Source organism: Oryctolagus cuniculus, chromosome 1 (assembly GCF_051225735.1).
Source record: "Oryctolagus cuniculus isolate XC-2025 breed Fujian yellow rabbit chromosome 1, ASM5122573v1, whole genome shotgun sequence".
Classification (NCBI taxonomy): Eukaryota; Metazoa; Chordata; class Mammalia; order Lagomorpha; family Leporidae; genus Oryctolagus; species Oryctolagus cuniculus.
In genome coordinates, this window is record NC_142867.1 from 5287347 (window position 1) to 5306316 (window position 18970).

Sequence of the window (18970 nt, forward strand, 5' to 3'; positions counted from 1 at the left end):
ACCCCTCTGCTGGGAACAGGGCTGTGTGTCCACACCGGGACGGGGCCGGGTCCTGAGGGGAACACGGGCTGACCATGGCCCTCCCACTCCCACCCCTGCTGGGAACAGGGTGTGTGTCCACACGGGGACGGGGCCGGGTCCTGAGGGGAGCACGGGCTGACCATGGCCCTCCCACTCCCACCCCTCTGCTGGGAACAGGGCTGTGTGTCCACACCGGGACGGGGCCGGGTCCTGAGGGGAACACGGGCTGACCATGGCCCTCCCCTCCCACCCCTGCTGGGAACAGGGCTGTGTGTCCACACCGGGACGGGGCCGGGTCCTGAGGGGAACACGGGCTGACCATGGCCCTCCCCTCCCACCCCTGCTGGGAACAGGGCTGTGTGTCCACACCGGGACGGGGCCGGGTCCTGAGGGGAACACGGGCTGACCATGGCCCTCCCGCTCCCACCCTTGCTGGGAACGAGTAGGAAGAATCACACACATTGCAAAGATGGGGGGGGGGGGTTCTAATATTTATTTTTCTGGTTATAAAAGCCACACATTGGAGAGCACTGGATTTGAGCCCCGGCTCTGCCAACGCGCCACCTGTGGGATCCGGACCCGTGCGCTGGGAAACGGGAGAAGGAGCCGCGTTTCACCCGCTCTGCTGGATGCGCGCAGACGCGAGCAGGTGCACACTGGAGGACGTTTCCTGGTCCTGTCCCCACCCTCAGCCGAGGTAGCACCTGAGGTCTGAGCCCTGCCCCGCCCCTGACACCCAAGCACACACAAACTGCGCAGGCCACTTGCAGCCTGGTTTTGATGGGGTGGGGGAGGGAACACACGTCTTCCTCACGCCTGGCCGGATGGGGCCGCGCTGGGGCCCTTCCAGAACCGGGCGTCGGCAGCGGCCAGCTGGGTGAGGACCTCCTCCAGCTCGGGCCCGTCCTCTGGGAAGCGATCGCAGAAGGAGCGGATGAGGCCAGCGGCCGAGGCCTCGTACTCCAGGAGTTGCACTTCCGAGCCTGGGGGAGCAGAGGGCGGGGGTCAACAGCAGAGAAAGGCCTGGATGGGGAGCCTCGAACGATGACCACGGATGACCGCGACCACAGGTGCAGCCAGCTCTTACCGAGCACTGGGGCCAAGCGTCGGGCTCCGTGGTCTAGGCTAATTACCTAATTCAGGCCTCGCGGCAGGGGGGAGTTGAATGAATTGCTGCCGGGGCTGGCGATACCTGGGGTGCTGGCATCTCTTACGGGAGCACTGGTTCAAGTCTGGCTGCTCCGCTTCCAATCCAGCTCCCTGCTAATGTGCCCAGGAAGGCAGCAAATGATGAACCCCTCTGGATCATTCTAACCCTGTTCCTTCGTCTGCACAGTGGGGGGCAGACAGGCCCCCTCCTCGCAAGGAGCTGTAGGGATTCCAGACACTAACGCAAGCAGCGGGCGGTCAGCAAACGCCAGCTCCCCCAGCAGCACTCTCTCTGAGCCCGCTGACTCAACTGCTACGGGGGCCTGTCCCAAGGAGCCACCGAAGTCTCACGGGAAACGGCCCCCTCTCGCAGTGCCCCCGCTCCCGGCATCGTGCGGCATAAAGTGACTAGCACAGCCCGAGTTCAGGGGCCCGTGTTCAAGCCCTGGCTCTCCCACTAGCTGTAGGACCTCTGGCAAATGTCTCGTTTTTGAGCTGAAACGTGAGGACACACCATGCCCCACTGGGTTGTCGGCAGTTAATCCACAGAAACTTTTTACTCCATGCACGGCGCACGGGAGTCTTCAAAGTCGCCATCATCACCGCCGTTATCGTGGCTCCCACCTTTGGAAATCTAACCATTCTCCAGCTCTGCTCTAACCACCACCTCCTCCCTGGGACATTCCTGGATTCTCTGAGCCATGGTTCTCCCTAGCCCGGGGGTGGGGAATGTCCGGCCTGCGAGCCGTCTGAGGCCGGTGAAATCATGTGGTCTGACCCTGCCAAGGCCACTAGAGGCAGGACGTGAAGTTCAGTAAATCTATAGCAGGCTGATGTTCAAGTTGAGAATTCTGTGTGGCCTGAGGGTGATGTTGTAAATACCCACATGGCCCTTGGCAGAGAAAGGGTTCCCTACCCCTGCTCCAAGTGTTCAAGCACTGTTTGTACCTTTGGGCTCTCATTAATGTTTCGCTTGTGCAACTATTTATCTCCACGTCTTGCCATTCCTAATGGGCTGTGAAACACTTGAGAAGAGGGCCTAGGTCCCGGGCGCCTCCCGACCCCCAGTGGCTCACACAGGCCAGGCGGGACGTAGCAAAGCAAGCAACACACTGTCTGTGGGGCCGACGCAACCCGGCCCTTCTGTCCTTTGACCGACACCGAGCAGCCGCCGCGTGCCAGGCCTGAGCTAGGGGCTGCGGTGTGCGGTCCGTGCTGTCACCAAGACGAGACAGATCAGAAACGGCCAAGCATGATGAGCGGGCAGAGAAAACGACACTCGGTGACACAGCAGAGACGGACCGAGGGGCTGCACAGGGACAGCATCTCCCGGGACGTGCCACTCAGCAGGGCTCAATCTGGGGGAAGACGGCGCCCAGCAAAGGGAACAGCCTGTTCAAGGGTTACAGGAGAGTGAGCTCAGTGCACTCCGCAAATGGAAGGGACAAGAGGTCCGAGCACCACGCAGACAGGGTCAGGGCGCCCAGAAATGGACTTGCCACCTGGGAGGGAAGGGGGATGAGGGAGCTGCGGAGTCAGCGTCTCCCCAGGGTTCTGCTCGGCCTGCTGACACCCCAGCACAACGCCCGACCTGATCCTGTGCGGGGGCCTGACAGGCCTGAATGTCCAGGTCCAGGCCCGGCTGCTGTCTGAGACCCAGCACGGCTGTATGTGTGTGCGTGTGCGTGTGCGTGTGTGTGGCGAACTCAAGGCTTTGGCCTGATGTCCGGCACAAGGAGGGCTGTGGCGGGGAAGCAGCACCCCAGGTAGTCTTCCCTGAGCCCCCGGGGACCTGCTTTCTGCCCCCCAAAGGCCCTGCACGGGCTGAGCACTGTACCTTCCAGGCGCGTGTTGGGCTGGACAATGAGCTTCCGAGACTCCTTGCGCAGCAGCACCGTGTCCCTGAGGGTGAGGAAGCACTCGGGCGGCTCGTCGGTGACGGCGGCATAGCCCTCATACAGGGCTCGCCCGCCCGCCACATCCCCCGTGGACTTCAGCACCTGTGGAAGGAGGAGGGGGCAAGTGTCTAGGAGGGGCCACCCGGCCTGCGTCCATAGCGCTGTGCCTAGCCCTGGACCATCTGTGCCACGGTGTGAACTTGACCCGTCCAGAAGTCAGGTGTTAGAAAGCTCCGTGGAGGCGGGGCCTTGAACAGGTGCTTGGGCCACGAGGGCTCCTCCTTCATGAACGGAACCCAGGCCCTTAGGAAAGAGCGCCACGCGGCCGCCAGCCCTCCTGCTCCTCCGCCTTCACTGTTCCTCACTCCGAGGTTGTGGCAACCAATTGCCACCGGTGGAGCCGAGGGCGGCACTCACAGGACAGCTCAGCCCCCCAGCTCCAAAGTTTCTGTTCCTTGTGAACAACCCGGAATCGGCTACTTCATGAGGTCAGCTTGGAGCAGACTGAGACAACCTGCAGAAGGCGGCTCCGTCACGCACGGGAAGTGTGACCTCAGTTACTGCACCACCCTGGGCTGTTCCCTCGGTGTTACTGTGCCGGACGAGTGCGAGATGCAGATCAGGGGATGGCGTTGTGGCACGGCGAGCAAAGTGCCGCCTGCAGTGTCGGCATCCCACGTGGACACCAGTGCCGATCCAGCTCTCTGCTACAGCCTAGGAAAGCAGCGGAAGATGACCCTAGTGCTTGGGCCCCTGCACCCGTGTGGGAGACTCGGAAGAAGCTCCTCGCTTCGGATCGGCCCAGCTCTGGGCATTGCAGCCATTTGGGGAGTGAACCAGCAGATGGAAGAGCGCTCTCTCTGTCTCTGCCTCTCTGCAACTCTGCCTTTCAAATAAATAAATAAATCTTTTTTTTATGTTAATGGAACATGGAATTAAAAGATAAGTTTATTTTGGCATGAAAAAGCTGAAACATGCATAGTTTTTTACAACATGCCTTTTGCATGAACTTTTGACCATCCCCTGCACGCATGGATTCCAAACTTCATGGATGGGGCCAGCAACGTGGTGCAGGGTAAGCTGCTGCTTGCAACACTGGCATCCCATGTGAGTGCTGGTTCCAGTCCCCGCTGCTCCGCTTCCAACCCAGCTCCCTGCTAATGACCCCGGGAAAGCAGTGACGATGGCCCAAGTATTTAAACCCCTGCCACCCATGTGGGGGACCCGGATGGAGTTCCCGGCTCCTGATTTCAGCCTGGCCAGCCCCAGCCATCACGAACATTTACGAGATCTGTTTCTCCCTCTCTTTCTGTAAATCTGCCTAATAAAATAACTAAATCTTGAAAAAAAATTAATGGATGTTCACGTACTTTATCTAAAATGATGCAGTGTTTGTATAGAACCTACACACACGCTCCTGTATGCCTTTTTTTTTTTTTTTGACAGGCAGAGTGGACAGTGAGAGAGAGAGAGACAGAGAGAAAGGTCTTCCTTTGCCGTTGGTTCACCCTCCAATGGCCACCGCAGCCGACGCGCTGCGGCTGGCGCACCACGCTGATCCAATGGCAGGAGCCAGGTGCTTCTCCTGGTCTCCCATGGGGTGCAGGGCCCAAGCACTTGGGCCATCCTCCACTGCACTCCCGGGCCACAGCAGAGAGCTGGCCTGGAAGGGGGGCAACCGGGACAGAATCCGGTGCCCGGACCAGGACTAGAACCCAGTGTGCCGGTGCCACAAGGCGGAGGATTAGCCTAGTGAGCTGCAGTGCCGGCCTCCTGTATGCTCTTAAATTTTCTCTGGATGACTTAGAATATTAACAACGTGAAGCTATGTCAAAAGCTTCTACATTGTTTAGGGAAAGCAAAGTCTGTACTGTTCAGCACAGGTGTAAGCTTTTAGGTTAATTTGCTCCACGGTGGGTTATGGATGTGGAACCCTCAGATGTCGGAAGCCCAATGCATAAGCACCCGGGGTGGCCAGGGGTGGTCCCTGCAGACCTGGGGGTCTGTGCCATGTCCAAGGGCAGCAACTGCTGCCAAGGTCCAGCCGGTTCTTCACATGGGAGCAGAGCCCACGGCTGCTGGACCGCCCAACCAGCCAGCGACACGCAGCTCCCCAGCCTCTGCCCATTTTAATAATGCGAGGCGGGCCAAGAATGTGGCTGTCCCGGACTCCTGGCTAACATTCTCCCTGCTTGCTGCGCTCCTGGCTTCAACCACGGCCGGTGCGAGGAAACAGCCACACCAGGAAAGACCCAGAGGCCCCTGTTTCCTGTACAACCAGGGCTGAGACCGGGCACTGCACTGATGGCCCCTCACACGCTGCCAGCTCGGTGCTCGGTTCAATGTCACCGTTCAGGGTTGGCCTAGGGGCTGCTTATTTGATTCCTGCATCGAATGACCGGTTATTATTAATAAACATCTTGGGGAATAATTTTAGATCTGTAGAAAAGCCGCAAAGACAGTACAGAGTTCCCATGGGGCCTGGCCCAGCTCCCGCTGGTCGTTAACTCCTAGTAACTGGTGCGTCACTGTTGGCGACACGGCTGTTCCGCGCTGACTTCCGATTCGGTGCTCTTCCTATCAACGTCCTTCTTGTATTCTGGGACCCAACCTAAGACATCACGCTCTGTTCTCCATGGGCCGGTGTTTCATTTCTACCTTCACCTGACTTCAATGGCCAAAACCCGTTACCTTCCATGAAAACATGCCCTTAGTGCCTTGTGGGAGCAGGTGGACACACCCTCATGGAGAGTGTGCTTGGTGATGCAGGGGGTGAGGTGTGTGACCGCGGCGGGCAACTCAGGACTACACGTGCGGGTTCCAGGCCAGGGCCATGCTGCCTGTGGTCTTCTCCCTCCATCACTCACCACGCTGCAGGCCTCCTCCTGTCCCTCAGCCTAGCAAGCCCCTAAGACTGGCCACGGCATCTGCTGCCCTCAGAGTGTCTCACAGCTGGCTCTTTCTTGACATTTAATTCCGGCTCAAATGACACCTCCTCCAAGAAGCCTTCCCTAGTCACCCAGGCCAAGGTGGCCCCGCAAACCTCTCCCCGCCGGTCACGTTTACCAGCGTGTGGCTTCATTGCCAGGGTGAGATCACCCAGGGCCCACGGGCTGCTATATGCCTTCCCTCTTTGCAACGTGAGACAGCTTCTCCCCAGTGCCTGGCACAGGCAGCACACGCACAGGACGTGAGGAATGAATGGCGGCTGTGAGGCGGGGCAGAGGGTTGGGGAGGTCCGAGGTGAGAGGCCCGCGCTTACCTGGAGTCTCCGCAGGAACCGCTCCAGGGCGGGCCTGCCCACCGACCGGATCTTGCTGCGGTCCAGGCGGACCCGGGCGTCCGGGCGCCCGTCGGAGCCTGTGCAGGGCGTGACAGTGACGAGTCCCTCGCCAGCCTCCAGCAGGACCCTCAGGATCACAAACCGGGCCTGCATGTGGGCCTGCAGGGCCAGGGGAAGAGGTCACTTGTGACTGGTGTGGCACGCTTGGCACACCGATGGCTAACGTGGTCATCGTGTCCATGCCGGCCCCGCTCCCCTCTCGTCTGCTCTCAGGGAACGGAGCCCGCCCAGGGTGACGGCGAGGCCGTTCCCGAGTGGTTCCTGGTGCCTCTGCTCCCGTCACCCACCCTGCTGCCTGCGGCTCCGGTCCCCCCAGGCCCTCCTCCCCAGTCTCGTCAGTGCCCCTCAGCAGTGGACACCACTGGGCGCCGTTGTCCCCAGTTTACGGATGACAGAGGCCCAGAGAGGGGGAGTGCCCTGCTCGGGGTCACACAGCTGGCAAAGGCAGAGCCAGGCCCCAGACCCGAGCTTCTAGACCGAAACGTGCGCTCACGTGACATCACACTGCCCCTCACCCGGCACCGGCGTGCTCTGATAAACGCATTTCTATTGCTTTTCCTCCCTCCGGGGGGCAGTCAGGCCGAGGGCTCAGGGCCGACCGTGCGCACCTGAGTCCTGGCTCTGCCGGCCCGCAGCAGCTGCTTCACCACCACGAGCCGCCATTTCCTCACCCTAACACCAGGAAAGCGCGTGGGGTGGGGTGGGGGGACTTCAAGGTGTTTATGGAGAAGTGGGACTCCGAGATGTTTACTTGGGTGCAAAAATTTTTGAAATCCACGCAGCTTTCGTAATTCGCATTTTCCACGAACTTTCTGGGACCCCTCACCACGGCACCTAGTTCCCCGGGGCTGGTCCGGGGATCGGGGCTCAGTTAATTCCTGCAGGTGCCTGGTGCGCACAGGACAGATCAGCTGCCCGCGGGAGGAGTAAAGACATCTCGCCGGAAGCAGCCTGACTGGTGGGGAGGAAGGGCTCACTGCTCCCATCCCACAGGCGGGGACACTGAGGCCCCCCACACACTGTGGTCTGGGATGAGGCCCAGCTCCTCTGCTTGCAGTACAGGGCCCCCTCCCCGCACTGTCTCCCTCTTGCCTGCCCCCACCTGTCGCCAGCTGCAGGCCTCAGGCGTGTAGAACTCCAGGGCCAGCAGCCCAGCCCGCACCATGTTGAGCCAGTTCACGTAGATCACGTCTTCCGCGTCGGCCCCCTCGAAGCCGAAGATCCTGGGTGGGGGAGGGAGGGGCCGCGACAGGGAGGGTCAGGGGCCATGCGCCATCAGGCGAGGCGGTGCCCGCGGAGCCCACCACCCGGCAGCAGGTGTGCGCCCCCCAGCCCGCGGCTCCTACTCCAGCACTTGAGGGTTGAGGCACAGGTAGAGGCCCACGCTCTCGGCCCGGCACTCTTCGTAGCTGGAGGCGATGTTGCTGAATTTGCTGTCCCAGGTCTCCCCGCTGCGGTACCAGCTCTGGATCTGGGAGAAGAGGCCCGGGAAGCAGGCTTAGGGGCAAGGGTGGCCCTGGCCCCACCACGCCCACCTCCCAACACCCTGGCCGCCCTCACCTGCTCCCCTGTCTCGGGGTTGATCACTGTCTCCCGGTCAAAGTTCAGTGCCCCCTTCTCATCCTGCAGAAGGGACACGTACGGGGGGTGAGTGAGAGAAAGGGGCCCCAGCACAGTCCAGGCGTTCAGCCCTGACAGCCCGGGTCCGAGAAGCGGCTCGGGAAGGGGGGGCCAGGAGCAGCGAGCAGACAGATGCTTGCAAACCTGAGTCCTGTGGAGTGGAAGAGCCAGCTACCTGTCCACAGCACAGAGGGAAACGGATGGCCAGACAGGGAGGGAGCTGCCTGAGTCACCCCCAGACCCAAACCTGGCCAGGCATTCGGCATAGCAGTCAAGATGCCCTGTGGGACACCCACTCCCACAATGGAGTGCCCGGTTCAAGCCCCGGCTCTGCCTCCAAGTGCAGCTTCCCACTAATGGGCACGCTGGGAGGGAGCAAGTGGTGGCTCAAATACGTGGGCCCCTGCCAACCCACGTGGGAGACCTGGATTGGGTTCCAGGCTCCTGGCTTTGGCCCAGCCCAGCCCTGGCCGTTGCAGGCATTTGGAGAGTGAACCAGAGACAGAAGGCTATGAAGCAGAAGATGGGAGGTCTCTCTCTCCTGGCTGCTCCCCGGCACTGCTGGAAGAGGCCTCAGACCCGCAGACCGGCCGCGCGCCTGGCACCTTCAGCCGTCACCCATTTAATCCTCACAACCACCCTCCAGGGAAGGCTGTTATTCTCCCACTTCTCTGATGAAGAAACTGAGGCTCGGACGCTAAGAGCCCCCAGACGCCATGCACAGCGTCTCCAACACGGACAGCCATGTGCAGGGGGCCTGCTGTGTGCCAGGGCTCACTACCCGCCCACCTTGGCTGTCCAGCCTCGACAGGCCATGGGCAGAAGGGCCAGGAACCCTGTTTTACTGGGGCCTAGGACAGGAACAGCATTTCCCGAGGCCACAGGCTGGACAAGCGCCCCCTGACTTTCCCAGCCAGCTCCCCCGTCCAGGGACGCAGCCTGTCTCCCGGAGGGCCCACGCCGAAGCCGGCCCTCGCCGCGCTGCCCCATTTCGTCTCCTCTGTGCAGCTCCACTCGGCCTGCTGCTCCCGAGTGGTGTTCAAAGGGCTCCAGGCGCTCAGGCCAGCCAGCAGGAAGCGGCTGCTCTGGGGGAGGTGGCTCCCTAGGGTATCCAAAACCTCTGTGGCCCAGGGGGACAGCAGTGGCGGGCAGCCGGGGCCGCAGCCTCAGGACGGGAGCATCCAGGGCCTGCCTCTTCGCAGCCTGCACCCCGGGGCTGCTGCAGCCTGAGCAGAGCGATCCTGGCGCAGGCTGAGCTGTCCCCAGCCTGGCCCCGTGCACCCACAGAGTCGTCCGAGCTCCTGGGACGTCGCGGGGGAGGGCAGGGCGGGGTCTTCCCTGCTTCAGGGGTCATTTCTCCACCAACGCAAAGCCCCCAGAGGGCAGACCCGGAGCAGCTCCACCCTGGGTGGGGGGGGCAGGGGAAGGCCCGCGCGGGCGCTGCCTCTTACCTGCACGAAGAGCTTGCCGCTGCCATGGCCCAGCAGCTCGTGCAACCCCACCTGCACGTCGAAGGAGGGCCCCTTCCAGCGGAGGTACAGGTCCTGCCGAGACACGCAGGGGCCCGCTGTCTGCCGTCCCACCACGGCCACTCAGCCCGGACCCGGGGCCCGACACGGCGCGCCTGCCTGGGGCAGGCCCCCCATCCCAGCCGCCACTGGGGAGGGACGCGGGAGGGACCGCCTCCTTTGTGTGACCAGCGGGGAAACTGAGGCTCCAAAGTGGCACACGGTCCCGCGGCAAGTGGTGCGGCAGGAACCGAAGCTGCGCTTGCTCCTCGTGAAGGTTCCGGGCCGTCCACCCTGAGGCCTGACCCTGACCCTGGCCCTGGCCTGACCCTGGCCCTGCCCTGACCCTGGTCCAGCCCTGACCCTGAGGCCAGCCTGGCCCAGCCCTGAACCTGACCCTGGCCAAGCCCTGACCCTGACCCTGGCCCTGACCCTGAGGCCAGCCTGACCCAGCCCTGACCCTGGCCCAGCCCTGACCCTGGCCCTGGCCAAGCCCTGACCCTGGCCCAGCCCTAACCCTGGCCCTGGCCAAGCCCTGACCCTGGCCCTGACCCTGGCCAGCGCTGACCCTGGCCCTGGCCCGGCCCTGGCCCAGCCCTGACCCTGGCCCAGCCCTGACCCTGGCCCTGGCCCAGCCCTGACCCTGGCCCAGCCCTAACCCTGGCCCTGGCCAAGCCCTGACCCTGGCCCTGGCCCAGTCCTGACCCTGGCCCTGGCCTGGCCCTGGCCTGGCCATGGCCCAGCCCTGACCCTGGCCCAGCCCTGACCCTGGCCCAGCCCTGACCCTGGCCCTGGCCCAGCCCTGACCCTGGCCCAGCCCTAACCCTGGCCCTGGCCAAGCCCTGACCCTGGCCCTGGCCCAGTCCTGACCCTGGCCCTGGCCTGGCCCTGGCCTGGCCATGGCCCAGCCCTGACCCTGGCCCAGCCCTGACCCTGGTCCAGCCCTGACCCTGGTCCTGGCCCAGCCTGACCCTGGCCCAGCCTGACCCTGGCCAAGCCCTGACCCTGACCCTGGTCCAGCCCTGACCCTGGCCCTGGCCCTGGCCCAGCCCTGACCCTGGCCCAGCCCTGACCCTGGTCCTGGCCCAGCCTGACCCTGGCCCAGCCCTGACCCTGGCCCTGGCCCAGCCCTGACCCTGGCCCAGCCCTGACCCTGGCCCTGGCACAGCCCTGACCCTGACCCAGCCCTGACCCTGGCCCTGGCACAGCCCTGGCCCTGGCCCTGGCACAGCCCTGACCCTGGCCCAGCCCTAACCCTGGCCCTGGCCCAGCCCTGACCCTGACCCTGGCCCAGCCCTGACCCTGGCCCTGGCCCAGCCTGACCCTGGCCCTGGCCCAGCCTGACCCTGGCCCTGGTCCAGCCCTGACCCTGGCCCTGGCCCAGCCTGACCCTGACCCTGGCCCAGCCTGACCCTGGCCCTGGCCCAGCCTGACCCTGGCCCTGGCCCAGCCTGACCCTGGCCCTGGCCCAGCCTGACCCTGGCCCTGGCCCAGCCTGACCCTGGCCCAGCCTGACCCTGGCCCTGGCCCAGCCCTGACCCTGGTCCAGCCCTGACCCTGGCCCTGGCCCAGCCTGACCCTGGCCCTGGCCCAGCCTGACCCTGACCCTGGCACAGCCTGACCCTGGCCCTGGCCTAGCCCTGACCCTGGCCCTGGTCCAGCCCTGACCCTGGCCCTGGCCCAGCCTGACCCTGGCCCTGGCCCAGCCCTGGCCCTGGCCCAGCCTGACCCTGGCCCTGGCCCAGCCTGACCCTGGCCCTGGCCCAGCCTGACCCTGGCCCTGGCCCAGCCTGACCCTGGCCCTGGCCCAGCCTGACCCTGACCCTGGCACAGCCTGACCCTGGCCCTGGTCCAGCCCTGACCCTGACCCTGACCCTGACCCTGACCCTGGCCCAGCCTGACCCTGGCGTGCCCACCTTGTCGTCCTCCTCCAGGAAGGTGAGCTTCTCCCGCTGCGTGGTGTAGGCCACGGCCAGCACGTTCCCCAGTGACACGTTCTTGAAGCCTTCGGTCTGTCTCAGGTCATCGTCTGGAGAACACAGGGAGTGTGACCAAGGGTGAAGGGGCAGAGGTCAAGGGTCACAAACAAGAGAAAGGGCTGGCAGGACGCACTGAGCAGGGTGGTTTGCGGCCAGGGTATCCGTCGGAGAGGGGCAGTTCCCAGTGGTGCCCCGCCCCCACCCTCCCACCGCCCGGGCTCGGGAAATGCTGGGGGAGCTCACAGTTGGGGATGTTGATGCCGGCAGGGATGCCGGAGCCGGCGAAGGTGAGGACATCCAGGGAGGTGAAGTCAGGGGTGAGGAACTTGTCCTTCTCGAAGGCGGGCGGCCAGGGCAGCTCCTTCAGCAGCTGCTCGGCGCTGGCCACCAGCCGCTCGAATTTGGCACTCATGGCCTTGTTCACCATGGCCACGAAGCCTGCAGGGGAGGCGGGAGCTGTGGCTTGGCAGGGTGAAGGGATGGTTCCGCCTCACCGTGCTCAACCCCGCTAACCATCACGCATGTGTTCAATGCCTGCTGGGAGCAGTGACCCTGTGCTGGGTCAGACAGCAATGACCCAAGCCCGGGTCCTGCTGGATCAGGCCCTGGGCAGGAAAGCTGCAGGTGGATGGCCCTCCCTCCCTCGGGCCCCTGGGCCTGGTCTGAGGGCTGGGATTCCTCTCCCAGGCCCACCTCTTCAGCCTGGGCAGCCAGAAGCTCACAGTGCATCCATGGTGGGACAAGGCAAGGGTGTGTGGAGACAAACTGACTGCACACGATGGGCCCCCTGTCTCGCACAACTGGGTCCCACAGGACATGGGGACCGAGGGACAGGGGTCAGGCAGCCTGCCACCAGCGACAGGATGACTAGCCACAGCCATGGCATCAATCACACGTCCAGCCACTGAGCGTCGGTGACTGCATCTCACCTCACCTCAGAGCTAGGGCTACTTGGCCTGGGGCCACACACCCACGGGGCAAGGCCTGGCTGGGAACCTGCGTCCGTGTGCGGCGAGCCTGGGCCCTGACCACACGGACACCAGAGGCAGCACAGCACAGTGGCTCAGGGCCGGGGCGCTGCGGCTCCGCCACCTGCCACTTGCGCCCCAGCTCCCACGCCTGCAGAGGTCAGCTTTGCGAGACTGTACCTGGGACACCGACGTGGCTCGTAAAGTCAACAACATCTGCCACGCCTGTTGCTGTGACAATTACGGCCCGGGGAAGGGGGTCGGGGAGCCCTCAGGGGATACTGGGAGCCTGAGCTCAGACAGGAACAAAAGGAATCTGAGCCCCCCTACCCGCAGAAGTTACCTTCAAACTCTCCTCGGGAACCAAAGGGGTCGCGGTAGCTCTCGATGAACCCGATGTAACTGGGGGAGAGAAGGGCCCAGATGCAGCAGGGGCGGGCGGGGCGGGCGGGGCGGGCGGCGGGGGCCTCACCTCTCCACGATGGGGCCTTTGTCCTGGATCCAGAAGCGGGAGCCCCTCTTGTGGGCCTCGATGGAGCCCTGGGTGAAGCTTTCCACGTACTGGGCCAGCATCTGCTCCTGGTGGCTGTTGGCTGCATACGCCTGGGGGTGAGCCGCGTCTGTGAGCCGCAGGCCATCCACACACGCGCCCCAGGCCCCCTGTGCCGGGCAGAGGGGTCCCCAGCCCCCAGCCAGCCCCACCTTGGCTTTCTCCAGGTGCTCCACCACCTTCTGCAGGAGGGGGCTGTAGTCACCCCGGGTCACCTGGAAACGGCTGCCCCGGAATTCGTAGCTTTTCAGCTTGGACGTGACTTCCGAGTCGGGAGAAGGCTCTGGGAAAGACCGGCGGCAGACACCTCAGTGGGCCTTCCACCGTGGCCCTCCTACTCTGAGGTCTGGGCTTCAGTGGTTAGGATGTCCACTTGGGAGGGTCACGTGGGGAAAACAGAAAAATCGCGGGGCATGTGCGTGGGAGAAGACAGGGCACAGACCCAGTCATGGGAGGTCAGGGGAGGTTCTGGCAGGGGTGACGTCCACGCACGTCCGCAGGATGAGGACCGGCCTGGCCCAGGGGGGCCAGAGGGCATTCGGGAGGGAAGAGGCCTGCAGTGGGAAGTAAGAACTGGAAGATGCTGAGCAGGGCTGGAGCCAGTCTGAGCGGGAGGCTTTGGGGTACAAGGTTGGGGCTGGGGCACAAGGTAACAGGCCAGGCTGCTAGGTCCTGAGAGGGGCTTGGACACCCCTGTCCCACTGTGTCCATTTTCCCCTGGCCTCACCACAGAATGCCCCTCCAAACACCACACCGGTGGTGTGGACTTGAGACCAGGTGGGACCAAGCAGGGGGTGTTCCTGATCTGCCCACAGGTAAGGTAAAGAGAAACTAGAGACGCTGGCAGGCGCCAGGCTGAAAGTCCCTGGGGAGCAGGGCGCCAGTTCCGTGGGCACAGCTGGGCAGGGGACCAGGACTCCCCGGTGCTAAAGCGCTACGGAGAGAGCACAGGGCCCCGCAGGTGGCCCGGGGCCTGAGCTGACCTGTGCCGAGCACGGACGCCAGCCGCACCTCGTAGCAGGCCTTCCCTTCCTCATCCACCTTCTTGAAGAGCCGAGTGTTGTAGGCACTGAGGTTCTGGGAAGACCGGGCAGGGGTTTGGGAGACAGTGAGGCTCAGAGCGGGCAGCAGGCCGGAGGACGGGGAGGGGCCAGCCCAGGGAGAGGGCCCCCTCTCCAGCTGGCTGGGAGGGCAGCGGGCAGTGGTGGGCAGGCCAGGCCATCTCACAGAGCAGACTCAGCCAACCCAGGGCTGCCCGAGGCACGCATGGCTTCCGACACAGACACCGGTCACACGGCTGCTGAGCGGCCGAGCTGGGGCGCCCACGCAGCACCAGGACCACAGGGTCCAAGCTCGTAAGTGCCTCTGAGTGTCCTTTCAGCCTGCCCTGAGGCTGAGCCAGGGCCCGCTCCATCCCTGGGGCAGGCAGGCCATCCTCCTGGTCTCCGCCAGCTGACCCTGGACCCAAGGGCTCTGAGTCATTTCAGCCAACAGCTGGGCCCCAGATGAGGCCCCGGAGCAGGTGCCGGGGGGAGGGGCAGCGTGAGAAGCCCTCACCTGTGAGTCTAGAAAGTCTTGGGCCAGTTTGGCGTCTTCCATGGTGCAGTCCCCGGAGAAATAGGTGGTGATTCCCTGTCCGGGCAAGAGGAGTGGCAGAGGTTGGAGGCTGAGGGGTGGCCAGCAAAGCACCCCCCCTCAGCAGCCTCCAGACGGGAGGCTGGGGACGCCCCTCCCCTCCGCCCCCCTCAGCTCCCTCAAACCCAAAGCCCTTCTCCCCTGCACACAGCACCCTGGGATGTCAGATCCGGGAGGGCACCGGGAAGCGTCTGTCCAACCGGCTGCCCATCTCACAGGTGACGAGACTGAGGCCCGCCGCTCGCCCGTCAGCTGCCCTTGCCTCCACCCCAGAGGTGGGGACGCCCCCCACCGCCCGCGCACGCAGGGCCTCACCTCCTTCCCCAGCCCCAGGTGCCGCAGCCGCGGCTCCAGGGAGAACATGAGCTCCCCGCAGGTCTGCCACAGGCCCCGGACCTCCTCCGGACGCTGCTGAGCGGCCACGCTCCCCAGAATCACCCGCTCCAGCTTCTCCTGCAGGGGAGGGAGGCCGTGGGTGGGGCCACACCGCCCCAACCCGCCCCCCAGGCCCCCCTCCAGCTCCACACCCTTCTCCCAGTCTCGGCCTGTGGGGCTCCGCGCGTCTAGGGACCAGCAGCGCTGGGTGTTGCTGTGGATTCGTCCGCAACAGCTGGGGGCAGGGGGGCCCGGGCCCCTGGCCTTGCTGCGGACCCTCTGCGTTGGACACTGCGTGTTAACAAGCCTGCCAGGCACCGCGTGTGAGCTCCACGGCCCTCGGCGGGCTCCCCGCAGTCTCCGGGAGGACACCCAGGCCGGGTGCTCCCCGGCGGTGTCGCACTGTCACAGCAAGGCAGCGCTCCTCACTCTGGGCTCGCTCCGCCCTCCCTACCCCCACCCCATCACACCCCTCCTCCCCGCCTTCCCCACCTCTCCCTCACCTCACCTTGGGCAGGTTGGGAACAAACTTGGTGTCGCCAAAGGACTTGTAGTTGCCCATGTTGGAGAAGACCCCTGCCGCATAGACCAGGAATGCCTGAGGGGGGAGGTGGGCATCAGAGACAGGAAGTGCAGCCCCCCCACCCAGGGCAAGCTTCTTCCTGAGATGAGAACACCTGGGGGGGACGGGGGGACCGGTCAGGGTGCGGCTGGGAGACACAGCGGGAGGACCCGGACCCCGGGAGGCCCCCGTCGGGCCGACCTCATTTTCACGCCCCTGTTGTCCAGCATCATGGTCCTAGCGGTCCCCAAAGATGCCCAAGCGCTGGCTGCCGCCCTCCCCGCGCCCCTCTAAGTCACCTGCCGCCTCCGTGCACTTTCAGGCCACCGTGAAACGCCTGCTTTGCCCCCTGTCGCCAGGCAGCTGGTGTCAGAGGGCAGAGGTTGCCACCATCTGTCCTGCTCGGCAGCTTTTGCTGGCCCCAAATCCAGCCTCCACTCCAGTACCAAGTCCCCGGTCTTCCGTCGGGGTCTAGGGGGGGAGTCTCCCTCCTCCCGGCTCCACAGCTGGCCACATTCGCCGGCTCGGCCGGTCAGAGAAGCCACTGACCGGCCACGGGGACAAGCAGAGGCTCGGCTCCGTCAGAGCCCTTCCAGGAAATCTTCCCCTTACACCAGGGATGGCCTGAAGCCCCCGGGCCTCTCCCACGGTCGCGAGGGAAGCAAGCGAGGCTGAGAAAGGAAGACAAAGCTCCGGTGACAGCGCCGAGCCCCTGAACCCAGCCGTGCCTAAAGCCTGCCTGGCCCGACTTTCCAATTACGTGAGCCAATGATTCTTTCTCACGTAAGCCATCTGAGCTGGGTTTCTGCTACTTGTAAACAAAACAATCTCACCGAAAACAGCACCCTTGAGTAGCTCTTTCTCATCACCACAGTTATTAGCTGTTCTGGTGAGCAGGTCAAGGCCTCAAGATGACACACGATTACCCGAAGTCCCTAAGAGGCCGATAAGCACCTAATCCATCTATCTCACACACAGAAAAGCAGGCCTTCGTCTCAAGCATTCTTGGTGGGACTATAACTTGGTGGAGGTTTTTGGAGAGTAATTTAGAGGCATCAGTGAACTGCAAAAAATGTACGGAGCCTTGACCAACAATTCTGCTTCCAGAATCGGATCCTACTCAAGAGAAACTAGTAACAACCTAAATGTCCACCATAAAGAGGGGATTACACTGACCACAGGCACCATGCTCTGGAACGCATCATGGCCGATAAATGAGGGGCCGGCGCTGTGGCGTAGCGGGTTAAAGCCCCGGCCTGCAGTACCGGCTTCCCATGCGGGCGCTGGTTCCAGTCCTGGCTGCTCCACTTCTAAGCCAGCTCCTTACTAATGCGCCTGGGAAAGCAGCGGAGGATGGCCCAAGCCTTTGGGCCCCTGCACCTGCGTGGGAGACCCGGAAGAAGCTCCCTGGCTTCAGATCTGCACAGCTCCGGCCACTGAGGCCATCTGGGGAGTGAACCAGCAGATGGAAGACCTCCCCACCACCGTCTCTGTCTCTGTCATTCTGCATTTCAAATCAAATCAAATCAATCTTTTAAAAGAAAAAAAATGAGGTGAATTCGTATGTGCCCACGTAAGTTCTCCGAGACGTGACGTTCAGGAAGAAGAGCAGGACACAGAACGGGGCAGCACGGCCTCACCTACGTACAAGGGGTGATCAGGAACCGACAGTGCACACGCAGGGTAAGTGTGCGACGCACACGCGGGGGACCGAACAGGCCGTGGACCACACCAGCCCACTGGTTCCTCTGCGGAGGGTTGAGAACGAGTGGACTTTGCATTCTGCTTTTCTGCGCTGCCACCACGCACTGAGAATCACGTAGCACTTGGCCGACAGATACACAAGCAAGCGCCACAGGACAGGTAGAACACTCCACCCACGGCCAAGCACCGTGGCAGAGCAGAGCCCAGCCAGAACCAGACCTCCCGATCCCCGGCCTGCACTCCTTCCTCTGCCTTCTCTGGACCTGTCGCTCTCTCCTTTGTTATAATCACAGCAGCTGAGGGCCGGTTCCTGACTCTGTGGCTTTGGGTGGAATCCTCCCGCCGACTCCCTCTGCACCCCTGTATCCTGTCTCTCGCACCCAGAGGCCACTCAGGAAGCGAGGGTTGGTCCGAGAACCGACCTGATACTCCTCCTCGGTGAGGCCCTCGGCCAGGGCATGCTGCAGCAGCTGGTCAGGGTCTTGGGCGCGGAAGAGGCGGCTGAGCAGGGCGTAGATGTAGGGGGCTTCGGGGGAGGTCTGCAGCAGCACAGCCAGGCCCCCGTACCAGGCAGCCCGCGACAGGTGGTGGGCGTAGAGGCGCTCCGTGGGCGACAGCAGGCGGAAGGCCTCGCGGCAGTCCAGGCTAGACACGCCGATGTCATTGGGCAGGATGTACTGGGTGTCCGCCATGGGCCCTGGGGAAGCCATCACGGTCAGCACAGCCACACGCCAACTGCACACCGGCTCCGGGCCCTCGCGACCCCGTGCATCCTCCCGGAGGCCCACAGGAAAGGGAATACCACAGAGCCCACTCACCACGGGCCAACCGAGATTCAGACAGAGGGCTAGGTGACCGGCAACCTCCCAGTATTACAGGTGGCCAAACAGCCTTGTCTAACCCCACAACGGAGGCCAGGCCCCATCGCTGAGCACAGGGACAGAGCCCCAGGCTGCCAGCTGGTGACCTGGGTTCCACCCCTGACTCGGCCTGACTACTGAAACTCAAGGCACTCCCCCTCCATCCTCCCTAAAAAGGGCGTGACAGCGGGTGGGTGTGCAGTGAATGATCTACTCTGCCTCCTTGCTCTGAGACCCGCCCCGTTCTCTCTGCTCTCTGTGCACAGCCAGGGAGGCCACGGAAGTCCACGGCCGAAAGAAACCCCGTTCACGCATAGGGAAAGTGAAACTTGGTGCAGCCAAAGCGACAACCCGGCGGTTTCAGGGCTCGGCTGGGACGCGACGGTCTCCCAACCCACGGCATTCTCCACAGCCCCCTGCCCCGCCTGGGGACAAGCTTCCAGCCTCCCCACGACCCCCGGGCCTCCGCCCCAACAGCACCATCCCACTGGTTCCGAAAGGGGGGTTAACTCTTTGCGGCACGGAGCGCTCTTTGGCCTCGAGGCCCGGATGCATCTGGAAGGGGTACTCGGAGGGTCAGCAGAAAGACAATGAGCTTGCGCTCAGCCCAGCTTCGCCCTGGTCCCCCTGGGGACGGCACACCGTGACCCTGAAACCCCGGCGCCGCGCCTCACCTGCAGCGCCGCTCCGTTCCCAAACTCACTTCCTGCTTCCGGCTCCCCCATTCATTGGGGCGCCGCAAACCCCGCCCCCACCGGCCAATGGTGTGGCCGCGGGCATTGGATGGACGTCAGCCTC

The 18970-nt window shown here is 63.8% G+C and overlaps 1 protein-coding gene across 1 annotated transcript; it reads right to left on the reverse strand.

The window, feature by feature from the left end:
• Positions 1–492: 492 nt before the first annotated feature.
• DPP3 (dipeptidyl peptidase 3) lies at positions 493–18970 on the reverse strand. The gene is made up of 18 exons (XM_008273540.5): positions 18847–18970; positions 17735–18009; positions 15555–15644; positions 14987–15124; positions 14594–14668; positions 14020–14113; positions 13189–13319; positions 12959–13089; positions 12830–12888; positions 11762–11956; positions 11456–11568; positions 9483–9575; positions 7972–8034; positions 7758–7882; positions 7514–7634; positions 6331–6510; positions 3008–3170; positions 493–1004 (listed from the first exon to the last, which is right to left on the reverse strand). Exons 2-18 carry the CDS (start codon positions 18002–18004, stop codon positions 832–834), a joined length of 2214 nt encoding a protein of 737 aa, XP_008271762.4. The 5' UTR covers positions 18005–18009; positions 18847–18970; the 3' UTR covers positions 493–831.

Bases quoted from the DNA above. Each gene is read 5' to 3' on its own strand.
- DPP3 (XM_008273540.5), bottom strand. From the start codon at position 18,004: ATGGCGGACACCCAGTACATCCTGCCCAATGACATCGGCGTGTCTAGC. The intron at 15,645-17,734 runs GTCGGTTCTCGG...CTCCCCCCTCAG, and splicing joins TCACCGAGGAGGAGTATCAG to GCATTCCTGGTCTATGCGGC. The intron at 6,511-7,513 runs GTGGGGGCAGGC...CTGGCCCTGCAG, and splicing joins AGGCCTGCAGCTGGCGACAG to GCCCACATGCAGGCCCGGTT.